The sequence below is a fragment of the Neophocaena asiaeorientalis genome, unplaced genomic scaffold (genome assembly GCF_003031525.2).
Source record: "Neophocaena asiaeorientalis asiaeorientalis breed wild unplaced genomic scaffold, Neophocaena_asiaeorientalis_V1.1 scaffold191, whole genome shotgun sequence".
Taxonomy (NCBI): Eukaryota; Metazoa; Chordata; class Mammalia; order Artiodactyla; family Phocoenidae; genus Neophocaena; species Neophocaena asiaeorientalis.
Window position 1 is genome coordinate 275,917 of NW_020175105.1, and position 16,010 is coordinate 291,926.

The following is a 16,010-nucleotide window of genomic DNA, read 5'->3' on the forward strand; positions in this document are numbered from 1 at the left end:
TTTTGCGGTACGCGGGCCTCTCCCGTTGCGGAGCACAGGCTCTGGATGCGCAGGCTCAGCGGCCACGGCTCACGGGTCCAGCCGCTCTGCAGCATGTGGGATCTTCCCAGACCGGGACATGAACCCGTGTCCCCTGCATCGGCAGGCGGACTCTCAACCACTGCGCCACCAGGGAAGCCCAAATCAGCAATTCTTTAACCCAGCTGAGCATTAGAATCCCCTGGGAAGTTTTGTTTTCTTCTTTTTCTTTTTAAAGCAGATTTTAATCTCTGAGTCTGTGAAAATCTGATTCTGTCTGAGGTGGGACCTGGAAATCAGCATTTAAAACAAGGTCCCCAGGTGAATCTGAAATGTAGCCGGAAGTATTAACCACTATTTTCACCACAAGCCCAGCCTCATGAGAGAGCGCTGCTTGTTTTATAATAAAATGTTACTTTGTATCATAATGTGCCTCTCATCATGTGACCTTCAGTGCAGTAAAGCCTGTCAACCCTAATCTTCAAAGCATCTGGTAAAGGGCTTCACCTTCTTCCACCTGCCACGCGTACTCAGCGCTTCACACAGTTATCCGCCGAATATGCCACGCTGGTTAATAGCTCATGTGCTGGTCTTTAAACATCCAGATTTCCTTGACTGCCTTCAAACATCTCCTGGTGGGTCTTAAGGATTCTGCCTAAATGTCCCCACTTTCCCCCAAACCTCCCAAGACTGCGTCTTTGATTCCAATCCTTGAAGCACTGCCCACCACATTACATTAGTTTACAGTGTGTTGGGTTGTTTACATTTTTATCTCAATCCCTGTGTTACACCTTTTTTGAGGACAGAAACCAAAGAGCCAGAGCCTGTACACGCTGGCTCTCAGGGAGGATCTACAGATGAGGGGGTTCTTTCAGATACGCATTTTCTTCTCCAGCTGTGCCTCTGCAGTTCTGCTCTCAGTGCTATTATCAATCTTTTATCTTTCAAGATGGTAGTTTCTTTAAAAATGTTTTCTTCCGGGACTTTAAATTTATTCACTGCTCTTTTATTAACTGTATTTCAGTTTGATGTTTGTAAGCAGTACAGTCAATTTAGCATATCTGTTCTTTGTTTCTTCCTTTTTTTTTTTTTGGCCGCACTGCATGGCTGGTGGGATCTCAGTTCCCCGACCAGGGATTGAACCTGGGCCGCGGTGGTGAAAGTGCAGAGTCCTAACCACTGGACCGCCAGGGAGCTCCCACATCTGTTCTTTCAGAGGCCGCTTTTCTTGTGCGATACTTTAGGAGGAACCAGTGGGGGGGTCCGTGGGCCTGGCCGAGGTTCAGTGCGTCGTCCTTTAGATGTGCCTGGCTGGAGGCTGCAGTCCATGGGCCTCTCTGTTTGCTCCCAACTTTGCATCATCAGCTGTATACAGAATCTGCTCTCACGGGCTGTTTGGCCGGAATGGGGGCAGGTTCACTGCACAGAGTCTGTGGACCCCAATGACCGCCCTACAAGGGAGCCTGGCAGGAGGGCCGGGCCAGGTCGCCCAGTTTGTGCTGTGCTTTCCGGGTTTACCTTTTGCCTCTCTGTTTGAGGAGGGCTGTTATCAGATTTGCCGCATAAGGAAGGGAGGCCGGTGCTGAGGCGAGGTCGGGACCCCCTGCCCTGGCCCCGTGAGGCTGCCCCAGCTCCTCCTCACCGGGGATGCCCTGGATGTGGTGGAGGATGCAGGGTGCGGGGGTTCGCAGGGACCTGGGGAGAGGCAGGCATGGTGCCGCCCGAATCCTGACCAGGATGTAACCTGCGAGGGGGAAGACACGGGGTGAAAACAGAGGAGGAGAGCCAGGAGAGGGGGTGCCCTCTCTGCCACCTCCCACCCCTCCCCCGGGGACCTTGGAACGTCTTGGTTTTCTAATTTTTTTTTTTTTTTTTTTTAGCATCGGCAAGCGGACTCTCAACCACTGCGCCACCAGGGAAGCCTTGGTTTCGTACTTCTTGTGCGAGAATGCAGGCTCATGTCGCAGGCTTTGTTTTAACCCGTGAGAATAAACACAAGCCCCGTCTCCCCATCCTTTTGCGTCTGCCTGCCCCCCTTCAGAAGTAGGAGCGGAGTGGGGGCCACCGAGACTTCTGTCCTTGAGTTTCATATCGTGAGACGCCCCGTGTGTGTAACTTTCTGGTGTGTCCTCAGGGTAGAGTGGGAGCTGCTGGTGCTCCTGGGCTCAGGGATCAGTGAAGGGACCTGCACGACGGGCGGCGTGTCGGGAATGCCACGTGGGCCCCAGGCACTGACCAGCCGTATCTTCCCGTCCCCTCAGACGGCACGCCTGCTGGGCCCCCCTGGTGCGGGGCGGTGCCCTGCTCTGGGCACAGACGGCCGCCCTCCTGCTGAAGCGGCTCTGCCACTCGGGTCGGGCCTGGAAGGGCACCGCCTCCGACCTGCTGCTTCCCGTGCTCTTCGTGGCCTTGGCGATGGGCTTGCTCTTGGTGAGGCCTTTGGCCGTCAGCTGCCCTCCCCTCAAACTGACACCTGGCCATTACGACATGGCCAAAACCTACTTTTTCAGGTAAGAACATTTTTTGGCTTCTTCCCTTCTATTTCCAAATTATGTCAGGACAGATTAGGAATAACAGTAGCTCTGATTCTTTAAGAATTTCAAACATACATGCGTTGTCATCGTTTTGGAGGTCGGTGTTCCCGAGGGTGAGCACTGAGAAGCTCCTGCTTCTTTCGGGGCCTGTCTTACGACACATACTGAGGACAGATGCGGCAAGCCTGGTCCAACCTCTGTGCCCCCCGGGCTCCCCTTGGTGGAAGGGGACACGGCCGCTGACATGCAGAGAGTGGGGCTCACAACCACCCACGGGCCCTGAGCTGGGACTGGGAGGGCTGCATGTGGTCCAGAGTGGTTAGGACTTTAGAAGAATATATACATTGTCTATTTCACAAACCCTCCAAGGCTGCTTCTGGGACACTGGCCCTTAGCTGCACGCCCCCCTCTGCAGAGAAATGTCTGGATTTTCTCTCTAAACAGGAGGGGGCCCCGGCACAGCCCCAAGCCAGATTAAGTCCTGTTCTGCCAATACGTTCAGGCCAGTCTGAGTGTTGCTGCCAGATGAGTTTATGTAGGAAATTCTCAGAGCCTCCAGGGGTGTTGTTTCACCCATGGGGGGCTGGGGACCCGAGAGAGGTCCCGGCCTCCTGAGAGCCTCGCCCTGGGTGGGCTGGTCCCTCTGGACCAAGTTCAGAGCATCTTCGCTGAGCATCTGCCGCGGCCGGGATCTGGGCGTCTTTACACCGAGTGCCGACCCTGGACCATCTTCCTTCCAGCAGGCCCTGCTCAGTCTCATCGGGGCCAAGACCCGGACTCGGGGCGCCTGGTCCACGCTGAGCAGGCATCTTCATCGGGCCGAGCATGGTGTGGGCAGCCAGGAGGTCGGGGGTAGGTTTGCTTTTGTCAAATGCATATCTTGATGAAAGTACTGAGCTGCATTGTCTAGGCTCTGAGTCCTTGCTGATCTTTCGCCACTTTTACAACGGTATGTGTTGCGGAGTTAAACAAATAGAGGCACAAAAGGAAAAGTGGAGAATGAACTGTTTGGTTGGCTTCTATCTCCGTGGTAACGGGATCCCCCCACCCCCCCAGCCTTGTGTGAAGAACCATGCATCTGTCCCGAGCATTCCTTTCCAAGAGGGGTCCTCCTCTCTGGCCCAGTGCTTTATTTACCTGCTCTCACCCCTCATTTATGGAATGGTTAAATGTGTGAGAATGTCCACTAATGCTTCTTACCGGCCAGATGTTCAGATTTCTGTTGCACTCCTCAGGTATGTAAGAGCTGTGACTATTTTGAGCTTTTCAGTTACAAAAGTGCAACTGTCCGTTGTTTTCCACCTTCATACATTTCCGTCACAAGTTTTTCAGGGGTAACGTCAGTATTTTCAGGATGCATATTACCAGATTATCCTTATAAATGTGCACCAATTTACAGCCCCGTAAAACCCTTGATTCTTTTATCCAACAAGTATTTATTACGCACCTACTACATGCCACGTACCGTTCTTGGTAGTCACACGCGTATGAACAGAACAGGCCCGAATCCCCACATTCGTGGGAGAGAGGAAGCTTATTTCTCTAACTCTGCACTCTTGCGTTTGAGGCCCAGACCTGCTGACGCATCGCTTTGTTAGGCGGCTCTTAGGTTACTCTTGAGACTGAATGTTCTCAGTCACTTTATGATTGTTTTAAATTGCACTTTACATGTTGAATGGATTGAGCATCCCACGCGATTAAGTCACATTCTCAGTGATCTCCCTTCCCCTCTGCCCCGTCTTCCCCTCTTCACCTTTTCTTTTCAGGCAGGTGAAGATTTCTCTACATGGCGTTCATGTCACTGAAACCATTTTCAAACAGCATTGAGATGATTGCAAATAGCCATTCACTTTCTCCACTGCGTTATTCATTTGGTAATTATGTTTTTTTTTTGTCTGAGAGCATTTTTCCTGTTCTCACAGTATTAATCTCTCATAGAAGGAATGCACTCCAAAATACACTGAGTCTGAGAATGATAGATATTTTCATATTTCCTTCCATTTCTAAGAAGCTGAGGAGGCTTCTTACATATCTGTTGCTCATTTTCTCATCCTTACAGACGGGCCGGGCCATAGGATAGGGTGTGTGTTCTGTCAGAAATCGCGTATTTCCCCTCTTCTAACCTTTAGTTTCAGACTAAGCAGAAAGAACGAGTTTCCGTGTCGTTAGTTTTTGTTTCGTAGAGTAGCAGTCTACCTAGTTATGAGGGGAAACTATAAAACGCTGCCCGAGATGGCTCATGCGGATGCAGACTCCCCTGCTCTTCTGGGCTCTCCTCGTGGGCGAGGAGGGGCCTCTACCCCTTCGGGTTGCACAGCTGCTCTGCTTAAGGCTCAGCATGGACACCACTACCTCCTTCTGTGTCCTCCTTCTGCTCTAGTGGGGTGACCACGTGTCCCACTTTGCTCAGAGCTGAGGCCTGTCATCTTGGCATCCATATCAATCATGCCCTTTCACTCTCAGAAGTGTCCTGGGAACCGTGTCTTAGTTTCAGAAAGAAAGTCCTGTGTAGGCAAGTGACTCTCAGTTGCTGTTACTTTATTTATTTAGTTCTGGTTCAAGGTGTCTATTCATCCAGCGAATTTGCTTTTATTGTGGTGAAATATATACAACACAAATTTTACCATTTGAGCTATTTTTAAGTGTATCCACATTATATTCACTGAGCATCTGCGCTGTTTGAGTTTCTCTGGCTGCTGGGACCCTCGGCCGTGTCTGTCCTGAGATGCCCAGGCAGCCACGCTCCCTGGCTCAGGAGTAAGAAGGCGTCTGCTTTCCTCCTTCGGGCCAAGAGACCAGGGAGGCTGAAGTCCGCAGGTCTCCGAGGGCCACCTTCTGCAGGATGGCCCTTTTTCCTCCCCACTCCGGGTGCTTTGCACCTGTTCTTCAAATGCCGTCCTGTGTTGCCCGGCCTGAGGCACCTCTGCCTGGGGAAGCTCCCACGGAGCCCGCGGACCCCTGGAGCCGTTGCCGGTCAGTCCAGGGCTGGCACGGGGCAGGGGTATGGGGGGAGGCCCACGCAGGCTGCTTTCTCGAGTTGGTTTGATCTCCATCTGCGTCAGAGTCATCTGGGACTCTTGTTAACACGAAGCCCCTGGGGTGCTGGTGAAGAATATGCGCTGGTTCAAGCAAGCCCCTGATCACGCTGCTGCACGTGGAGTTTTGAGAAATGCTGGCGTGGAGAGGAAGCAGTGCCCTGTGTAGGAAATGCCTCAGGAATCCCAGTCGAGCACTCTTTCCAATCCCTAGAGTCTGGTAAGGACAGGCTTCATGTGCTTCTAACAGCACTTTAAATACAGCCAAGAGTTTGAAGACAACCAAAAAGAAATCGTTTAAGAACAAGCGTTTGTATTGTATGGCAACAGGGCTAATTTAAAGCTAGTTCTTTTTTCCTTGTTTTTCAAGTGACCTCTAGACCTAAGCCAAAAAGTAGTAAAAAGTAAACCATAACTTTGAAACTTGCTCTTAGTAATTATTCCAAGTAAACTACTTTGTGGATCAATATTTTTTTTTTCAGAAAAAAAACATTTCAAACTTTCATATTTGTTCTTGGGTTAATGGGCCAAAAGAGAGCTATTCAGAGTATTTCCACAGATGCCACAAATAACGTTTTCATTTTATGGGCAACATTTCCATGGAAAATACGTCCCTTTCCTTCTAAAAGTGTGTTCTCATTTGTCAGAAACAGAGGTCACGCTGCCTACTTATGAGACATAGCTTTGTTGTAAATTTCAGCATCTTTCATTGCTGTGTGTTTCTGGACACAGCTGTATGGAATCAGATTAGGCCAGTTGTAAACCACCTGGATATTTAAAAATCTTGGTTGTATTTCATGCAGTGGGGAAGAAGGTGTTTTCCTATAAATAGTTATTCTTTTCTTTTTTGCGGTACGCGGGCCTCTCACTGTTGCGGCCCCTCCCGCTGCAGAGCACAGGCTCTGGACACGCAGTCTCAGCGGCCATGGCTCACAGATCCAGCCGCTCCGCGGCATGTGGGATCCTCCCGCACCGGGGTACGAACCTGTGTCCCCTGCATCAGCAGGCGGACTCTCAACCCCTGCGCCACCAGGGAAGCCCGTAGTTATTCTGTTTGGTTTTGGATGCTATAGCGGTGTTCACATTCCAACTTAGGCCTGAAAGTAAAGTTGTCCTCAGCTCGGTGTAGTGAGCTGTTCTTTCTTTTCCATTTATAATCGGTCCTTTCTGAAAGGTAAGAGGTCTGGGAAGATCACATTGCGGGAAGTAAAATAACTGGGTAGAGATGAAGGAGTAGGCCTACGATTTCAGTGCATTAACAAGATGACAGTTTGTTCCACAGAGTGCTTTTGAGAATCGGCTGTGTTCTGACTACTGTCCTAAGCCTTCCCATTTCTCTCATGGATTGTTTTGTTCTGCGATGAGAAGCCCACAGTTAAGCCAGTGGAGATGTTGCAGCCACTGGGAGGAAACGGGATAGAAGAGGTGGCAGATGGGGGCTCACAGGAGGAGGAACTTGGGGCTTAGTGGCTGGAGACGGTGTCCAACCAGGTAGCAGGGAAGAGGATGCCCTTCAGAGGGAGTTGGTCTGCCCCGTCAGAGGGCGGTTCCACTGGGCTGGACCGGGGTGCCTTCTGGGAGAGAAAGTCAGGAAGAGCAGGGAGGGACTTGAATACTCTTTCAAGGCTCATAGGTGACAGGGAACCAGTGATATATTTTGAGCAGAGAATACACCAGGTTGCTGCATGAGAGGCTCACTGCCGATTATGGAAATTGGGAATCTCTGTAAAGTCCCCGTCTGTGCTGCGGCTGCACTGCTCGAGGATGGACATTGCGCCTCATTCTGGGCTTTGACGTGTACTTTCAGGAAGTGGGGTGCACGAACCTCACCTACCCAGACCTCCCCAGGTTTAATCGCCGGTAGAAGGTCAAAAGGTGTTCAGGTGTCAACTCTGCTTTGTCTATAAACAAAGAAATCGATTAGAAGACTCAGTGGTTGAAGGTTACTTTGCAGTGTCTACATTTCTTAAGAGAAGCTAATGTTGACGTTCTTTAGAAAAAAACATTTATGCTCATTTGTTAATTTATATACTGCTTCTTTCCAAAAATTTGAGGTCATCGTTCACATGCAAATGATCTATCATTTTTTCCTTTATTTTGAGGATAAGTGTTCCTAGCGATGTCTATTCAAAAGCATTTTGTAAATTACATAAGTTCTAGAAAGTAATAAATCTCTCTATTCTTTCATAAACACTTATCATCCAGAATTTTAATTAATTGAAATGAGCCCCACTCCTAATCAGCCAGGTTTAAAATATCGTCTCCTTTACATTTTCTCAAGCCAAGATATTTCTTACAATTGATGGATAAAATTTAATGTAGAGTTTGTTTCTGTATCTCTCCCAGACTATAAGAATAGTGTGTCTTATCTTTGATGGTGTCTTCAATAAGGAGATTCCATCTTGGTGGCCTTGGTTCCCATGGATGCTGCTTGAACTGTGAACATACTTCTGAGATTTGTGCCAGTAAAAGAGATACTATAATTCATTGTGTCCTTAAAGCATACATAGGACTTCTTACCAAGAAGATGTTCAGTATAATTCACATATAGAAACACACAAGAAAACAGATAGAAGAAGTTGTTTTGTGGGACTTCCCTGGAGGTCCAGTGATTAAGACTTCGTGCTTCCCCTGCAGGGGATACGGGTTTGATCACTGGCCGGGGAACTAAGATCCCACAGCTGTGCAGCACAGCCAAAAACATAAATAAATAAAATAAAAAAATTAAACTACTTTATGAAAAACAGAAGTTGTTTTGTTGCAGGGCTATGCTATAGGACACGTACTGATAGCATATCAGAGCTCTAGCAGTCAGAGAATAGTTTTATAGACTTTAATATATTAACATGATGTAATACAATGCAGCCTTTAAAATTAATTTTTAAAAAACATACAAAAATGCCAGAGTTGGTAATATTATAATTTTAAGTGAAAGGATGAGAAAAATAATACACTTGAATGCAAGTATATAAAAATGCATTGTCTGTGGTGGTAAAACTGTGCTTTTAAGACATTTCTTCATCCGGTTGCTGATTTGGCTTCACCATAAAAAAGGTGAACGATTAGCTCTATGTGTGCTGCTAGGAACATGTGCCTGGACAGTTGGCCTGGGCTCTCTCTGACAGACTGTCCTGTGAGCTCCCAGGCAAGTACTAACCTCCCACCTTGTTTCCTTTGTCTCATGACAAGCAGCAGTGAGAACGGTGACGTGGAGCTCGGCCGCATGCTTTTGCAGAAGTTTGGGGATCAGGACCTGCTCTGTGCTGACTTACACTCAGACCTGTTAAGTGTCCGATGCAGAAATGCAGCCTCCAGCCAGCCGCCCCCAGGCTGGCAGGACTGGCTTCTCCAGGACTGTGTCACCTGTTCTCACTGTAGGGCTGAGACTGAGCAGGCCTGAGGGTGCTGCCGTCTAAAATGACCTGAAATAAGCTTCATCATCGCCCCTTCCCTTCCTTGGTGAATACATGCTTTATATCATTGCAAAAAACATTAATTAATAATGAATAACATTCCCTTTGCTAACTAAAACCCCCAAAGAACAAAGCTAAAAGAATAAGGTAGCAATTAAGTATGAAATATGTAGTAACTGTTGTTTGCTTTTGGGGTAAACTTGTACCTATGAAAAGATTAATTGTACTTTTTTTAACTAAAGGGAGTGAAAAAGTCCGTAACATCAGTGTGGGTGTGAATTACTTTGAAGACTTTGTTTTCTAGGTTTTGCAAATGATACTATAGAGATGACCTTTCATGAAACCTTGATAAAACATGCCTTTCTTCATAGACATACCTTTCTTCTCTCTTTCTTATTTTGCTCGACTGTTATTTATTGAGGATCTACTATAAATATCATGTTGTTGTAGGAACCAGGATTGATGGAGCACATGGCCCCCGCCTCAAGGATTTACAAACGGGGAAAGTGATAAAAACCATAATGATGTATTAAGTACTAAAGTGTATGGTTTTCGTAATAAATATACAAATCCAGACAGTAATACAATATTGGCATATGTTTTCCTAATTTGGGATGACATTCTGTGCATTACTCATGTTGGTGATTAGCACAAGACCGAGTAACTGTTAGCAGTCTCAGTGAGGAAGAATTAATAGAAAATTAATTACATTGTTTCACTTTAGTTTTCTCTTGAAAAAGAAAGTAATTTTTTTTAACTAAATAAAAGCTTCCATAGTGATGCTTTTATTTCCCTTCTGTCCAAAGAAACACACAGGATGTAAAAAGCGTCTACCTTTGAGAAATTGAAATATAACCTGTGGCCCTGAAGGGTGTAGTCTGGGCCCAACCTGGCAACAAAGAAAGAACAGTTGGCAGAAAAAAAGGTATATATATATTTTATTGGAGTATGATTGCTTTACAATGTTGTGTTAGATACTGCCAAACAGTGAAGTAAATCAGCTATATGTATACATATATCCCCTCCCTCTTGGACCTCCCTCCCCCTCCCATCCCATCCCACCCATCTAGGTCATCACAGAGCACTGAGCTGAGTTCCCCACCTTCTCCCATGTGTCCGCACATCCATTCTCTATGTCTGTGTCTCTATTCCTGCCCGGGAAATAGGTTCATCTGTACTATTTTTCTAGATTCCACAAATACGTGTTAATATATGATATTTGTTTTTCTCTTTCTGATGTACTTCACTCTGTATGACAGACTCTAGGTCCATCCACATCTCTACAAATGATCCAATTTCATTCCTTTTCATGGCTGAGTAATGTTCCATTATATATATGTATCACATATTCTTTATCCATTCCTCTGTTGATGGACATTTAAGTTGCTTTCATGTCCTGGCTATTATAAATAGTGCTGCAATGAACATTGGGGTGTGTGTATCTTTTTGAATTATGGTTTCCTCCAGGTATATACCCAGGAGTAGGATTGCTGGATCACACAGTAGTTCTATTTTTAGTTTTTTAAGAAACCTCCATACTGTTCTCCATAGTGGCTGTATCAATTTACATTCCCACCAACAGTGTAGGAGGGTTCGCTTTTCTCCACACCGTCCAGCATTTATTGTTTGTAGATTTTTTGATGATGGCCATTCTGACCAGTGTGAGGTGATACCTCATTGTAGTTTTGATTTGCCTTTCTCTAATGATTAGTGATGTTGAGCATCTTTTCATGTGTTTGTTGGCAATTTGTATATCTTCTTTGGAAAAAATGTCTATTTAGGTCTCCTGCCCATTTTTGGATTGGGTTGTTTGTTTTTTTGATATTCAGCTGCATGAGCTGTTTGTATATTTTGGAGATTAATCCTTTGTCTGTTGCTTCATTTGCAAATATTTTCTCCTGTTTTGAGAGTTGTCTTTTCACCTTGTTTATGGTTTCCTTTGCTGTGCAAAAGCTTTTGAGTTTAATTAGGTCCCATTTGTTTATTTTTGTTTTTATTTCCATTTCTCTAGGAGGTGGGTCAAAAAGGATCTTGCTGTGATTTATGTCATAGAGTGTTCTGCCTGTGTTTTCCTCTAAGAGTTTTATAGTGTCTGGCCTTACAGTTAGGTCTTAGTCCATTCTGAGATTATTTTTGTGTATGGTGTTAGGGAGTGTTCTAATTTCATTCTCTTACATGTAGCTGTCCAGTTTTCCCAGCACCACTTATTGAAGAGGCTGTCTTTTTTCCATTGTATATTCTTGCCTCCTTTGTCATAGATTAGGTTACCACTGCTGCATGGATTTAGCTCTGGACGTTCTATCCTGTACCACTGATCTATATTTCTGTTTTTGTGCCAGTACCATACTGTCTTGATTACTGTAGCTTTGTAGTATAGTCTGAAGTCAGGGAGTCTGATCCCTCCAGCTCCATTTTTCCTTCTCAAGATTGCTTTGACTATTCAGGGTCTTTTGTGTTTCCATACAAATTTTAAAACTTTTTTTCTAATTCTGTGAAAAATGCCATTGGTAATTTGATAGGGATTGCATTGAATCTGTAGATTTGGTTTGGGTGCTACAGTCATTTTCACTATATTGATTCTTCCAATCCAAGAACATGGTATATCTCTCCATCTGTTTGTGTCATCTTTGATTTCTTTCATCAGTGTTTTATAGCTTTCTGTGTTCAGGTCTTTTGCCTCCTTAGGTAGATTTATTCCTAAGTATTTTATTCTTTTTGTGGCAATGGTAAATGGGATTGTTTCCTTAATTTCTCTTTCTGATCTTTCATTGTTAGTATATAGGAATGTAAGAGATTTCTGTGCATTAATTTTGTATCCTGCAACTTTACCAAATTCAGTGATTAGCTCCAATAGTTTTTTGGTAGCACCTTTAGGGATCTCTATGTTTAGTATCATGCCATCTGCAGACAGTAACAGTTTTACTTATTTTCCACTTTGGATTCCTTTTATTTCTTTTTCTTCTCTGATTGTCATGGCTAGGACTTCCAAAACTATGTTGAATGATAGTGGCAAGAGTGGACATCCTTGTCTTGTTCATGATCTTAGAGAAAATGTGTTCAGTTTTTCACCATTGAGAATGACGTTTGCTGTGGGTTTGTCATATATGGCCTTCATTATGTTGAGTTAGGTTCCCTCTATGCCCACTTTCTGGAGAGTGTTTATCATAAATGGGTGTTGAATTTTTCCAGAAGCTTTTTCTGCATCTGTTGAGATGATCATGTGGTTTTTGCCCTTCAATTTGTTAATATGGTGAATCACATTGACTGATTCGCATATATTGAAGAATCGCATTCCTGGGATAAACCCCACTTGATCATGGTGTACGATCCTTTTAATGTGCCATTGGATTCTGTTTGCTAGTATTTTTTTTAGGATTTTTGCATATATGTTCATCAGTGATATTGGCCTGAGTTTTCTTTTTTTGTGTCATCTTTGTCTTGTGTTGGTATCAGGGTGATGGTGGCCTCATAGAATGAGTTTGGGAGTGTTCCTCCCTCTGCTATAATTTGGAAGAGTTTGAGAAGGACGGGTGTTACCTGTTCTCTAAATACTTGATAGAATTTGCCTGTGAAGCCGTCTGGTCCTGGGCTTTTGTTTGTTGGGAGATTTTTTTTTTTTTAATTGTAGTATCTAGTCTTTCAAGAGGGATAAAGAAGTAGAGTCAATGCTCAGGGAGCAGAACATTTTCAGAATTCTGCTCAGACGTCTGTTTTACCTTCAGATACTGTTGGAGGAAGGGCAGCTGTCCCCAGAACTGTGCCCCCCCCCCCCCCCCCCCGGCATCCGCCCTTAACTTTCCTCTGCCTTCCTGGTCTGTTTCTGTTTCTGCCTCTTTCTTTGTGAAATCCTCATCTCTTAACTCATTCCTAATTTGTAACCATTTCTACTCTTTTCCTTGGTCAGCATGACAAAAAGCTGGGGGGCGGGGTGCCTTATACAAGGGGGTGCTTTGGATCCTTCTATCAATAATAATTTCTGTCCATGTTACACAAAAAGGCTTGATTTACTGAAGTCCCAGATCGAAGCAAAATGTTTTATTTAAAACAAATAGGTGTCCTTCTGTAAGTGTAAAACATTGAATTCAATATCTACATATTCCGTTTTAGGCAGACTTTAGTCATCGTTTGATTATAAATTAACAGAAACATTTTAAAACGATAGATGAGATTCTGCGTATTGACTGTTTTTCTGTTCAGACTCTGAGCTCAGGTTGCGGGAGCCAAGTTGAACTCCTGCCTTTACCTCCTTTCACACAGAAGGCAGCAAAAATCTCCAGAAAAAGCTATTGTGGTATAAACATGAACTAAACTTTACATTTTCCCATTATAGTAGATGATGCCTAATTTAAATTTTAAAATGCGCTGAAGTTCCCAGCCTTTAGAAGCAGACTGGGAGATTTCAATACCAAGGCTTATGTCCCAGGGCTTGTGTCTGGTGACACTCCAGCCGTGATTTCCCTACTACCCCTGAAGTAAAACAGTCACTTTTCCCACTCATTCTTGATACTGCTTTGTATAGAACAGAGTGGTAGTGGGCAAATCGTATATTTCTATTGCACGTTCAAAGCCGAGTGGGGAGATGGGTCGGGTTCGTGTCCATGGTCAGACGGCAGCAGTTTGAGGAATGATCTCTGAGATGCCAGAGTCCCTGGCTCATGAGGTCGGGCCCTCGCTCCTGGCACGGCTGTGACAGCTTCCCTCAGATGGGCCTGGGGAGATGGAAAGTTGAGGTCCGGGAGCAAAAGCACCCAGAGGGGACATGTCCGGCACTCTGGAAGAGGTGGACCCAGATTCTGGGCAGGGCTGCACGAGCCCACATCCCAGCTCTGCCTCGTCCTCCCTGTGTGATCTGGGTCCTGACTTACCTTCCTCTGCTCGATTAACATCACCCTGCGGCCACTTCTCAAGAGAGAGCAAGTGTCACCTTGGACCACAGGGTGGCCCCGTGCCAGGCTTTTGGCTCCTTTAGGAGAGTTTGTGTCAAAACTTCCTCTCTTAGGAGTAGGTCCTGAGAATGCCTTCCTCATGCTGAGATGCAAAGTGCACTCCGACAGTTGAAACTGCAGGCAGCGGGCCTGTGTCAGAGAGGCCAGCCTTTGATCCAGCCTTGCCAAACCCAGCGGACGGAGGGACTGTGTCAGGCACGTCACTCGGGATGACTGTCACTGCTCGTGTGTCCTGCAGAGCCCGGCCAGGTGCCACAAAAAGCTGAGGGGCTGGGCGCTTGGGGTCCTGACACCGGAGGGAAGTGGACGTGTCTGATCCTCACATTTCCTCCCCTCCATCCTCCCCTGTGAGTGCAACTTCACGTGGCTCCTGCAGCTCAGAACTTCCTGGAGGCTGGGCGGCTCCCAAATCCAGAATCTGTGCAGTGCTGTGGCTGGTCTCTGTGCAGCTCTGCGGGTCACATCTTATTACTCTCTAACAGGCAGCCAGGAGAAGAACTAGTGGAGGATTTGGAAGGGACAAAGAGGACTTTTTGGAGAAATTCATTATGCTGTGAACGCTTGCCCACAGTCACTGAAGGCCTGCGGCTAACGCAAGGGAGGCCCTGAGCTCAAGAAGTGTAAATGGAGTTATTTTTTCCCCAAGTAATTATCAGATACAGCAAGCAGTCCGATGAAACACATCACTGCCTTAGGTGATATTTCCCTGTTCACTTTCAAGACTCAAACTGGAGTCCCCATTGTCTGCTTAACCAAGAAAGTCACACCAGCAAAGCCTTGAACTTATTTTTGTTATTTCAGAAATTTACATGGAAACTGTACTTTGCTAACCTTGTTAATAGAAATGGTAGGTTTCTTTTCATGGGACTGGATGTGTTTCACCTTGATGTTCTCAGTTGGAGCATCAAGGTCTGAAGCAAAAAGTGAGGGCTCAGAGGACAAAAGACCGCCTTCCAAAGTGTGATGCTGGGTGAGACCCCGGCCTCTGACAACCCCACTCCCTCTTCCCAAAAGTGAGGCTGGCAAGCGGTTGTAGTAAAAGCACCTAGCGGGGCACCTGTAGTTCAGTAAATGTCAGTTTCCTCCCTTCTCCCCCAATTTTTGAGTAAAACACAATTATCATTACTAAAGCAGATTTTGATTTACAAACATTAGTGAAAAAAAAAAGTATGAGGCCTAACAAGGAGAAAAGTTATAGGGAGTTTTGGAATAAAATGGGTGGACCTGGAGATGGTCATGCTAAGTGAAGCAAGTCAGACAGAGAAAGACAAACACCATACGATATGGCTTATATTCGGAATCTAAAAAAAAAAAAAAGGTACAAGTGAACTGATTTACATAACAGAAGCAGACTGATAGACTTAGAGAATGAATTTATGGTAACCAGGGGCAAGGATGTGGCGGGGGGAGGGAGTTTGGGATTAACATACACACACTACTATATATAAAATAGATAACCCACAAGGACCTGCTGTAGAGCACAGGGAACTCTGCTCAATATTATGTAACAATCTAAATGGGAATAGAATTTGAAAAAGAATAGGTACATATATATGTATAACTGAATCACTTTGCGGTACACCTGAAACTAACACAACATTGTTAATCAACTATGCTCCAATATAAAATAAAAATTAAAGAAAAAAATAAAGGGTTCTGAACGTCTGCTGTAAGTTGTTTTCATAGCAGTTTCTGCGGCACTGTGGTTCTTCATGATGGAAATTTAATACCAGTTGCCTTTCTTTAAATGATGATTCAATTACAGTGTCACACGATGAAAAGGAATTAGCAACCACCTGTGTTTATTCATTGCTACACTGGTGCTGAGGGCTCCCGGTTTAGCCACCAGGAGCCCCAAGGTTCATGACAGCCCCCCGAGTCCCTGCTGAAGGTCCCAGGAGCCTCGGTGATACATTCAACGCACGAACAAAGTGAGCATCATTTAATATAATGGAAATATTGTCATTGCAATAGGACGTTATCCTCAGATTAACAGCTCAAGCTGTGAAAACAGATGTGAACGCTTGGCCTTCTGCAGCGCGAGATGATGCTCTCATGAGCTGT

At 45.4% G+C, this 16,010-nt stretch overlaps 1 protein-coding gene across 1 annotated transcript in view; it reads left to right on the forward strand.

Moving 5' to 3' along the window:
• Positions 1 to 16,010, forward strand: part of ABCA13 (ATP binding cassette subfamily A member 13) — a 268,906-nt gene that overhangs the window by 131,673 nt on the left and 121,223 nt on the right. The window contains 2 exon segments of the mRNA XM_024764386.1: positions 2,280 to 2,528; positions 8,777 to 8,868. Coding sequence (XP_024620154.1) covers positions 2,280 to 2,528; positions 8,777 to 8,868 — 341 coding nt within the window.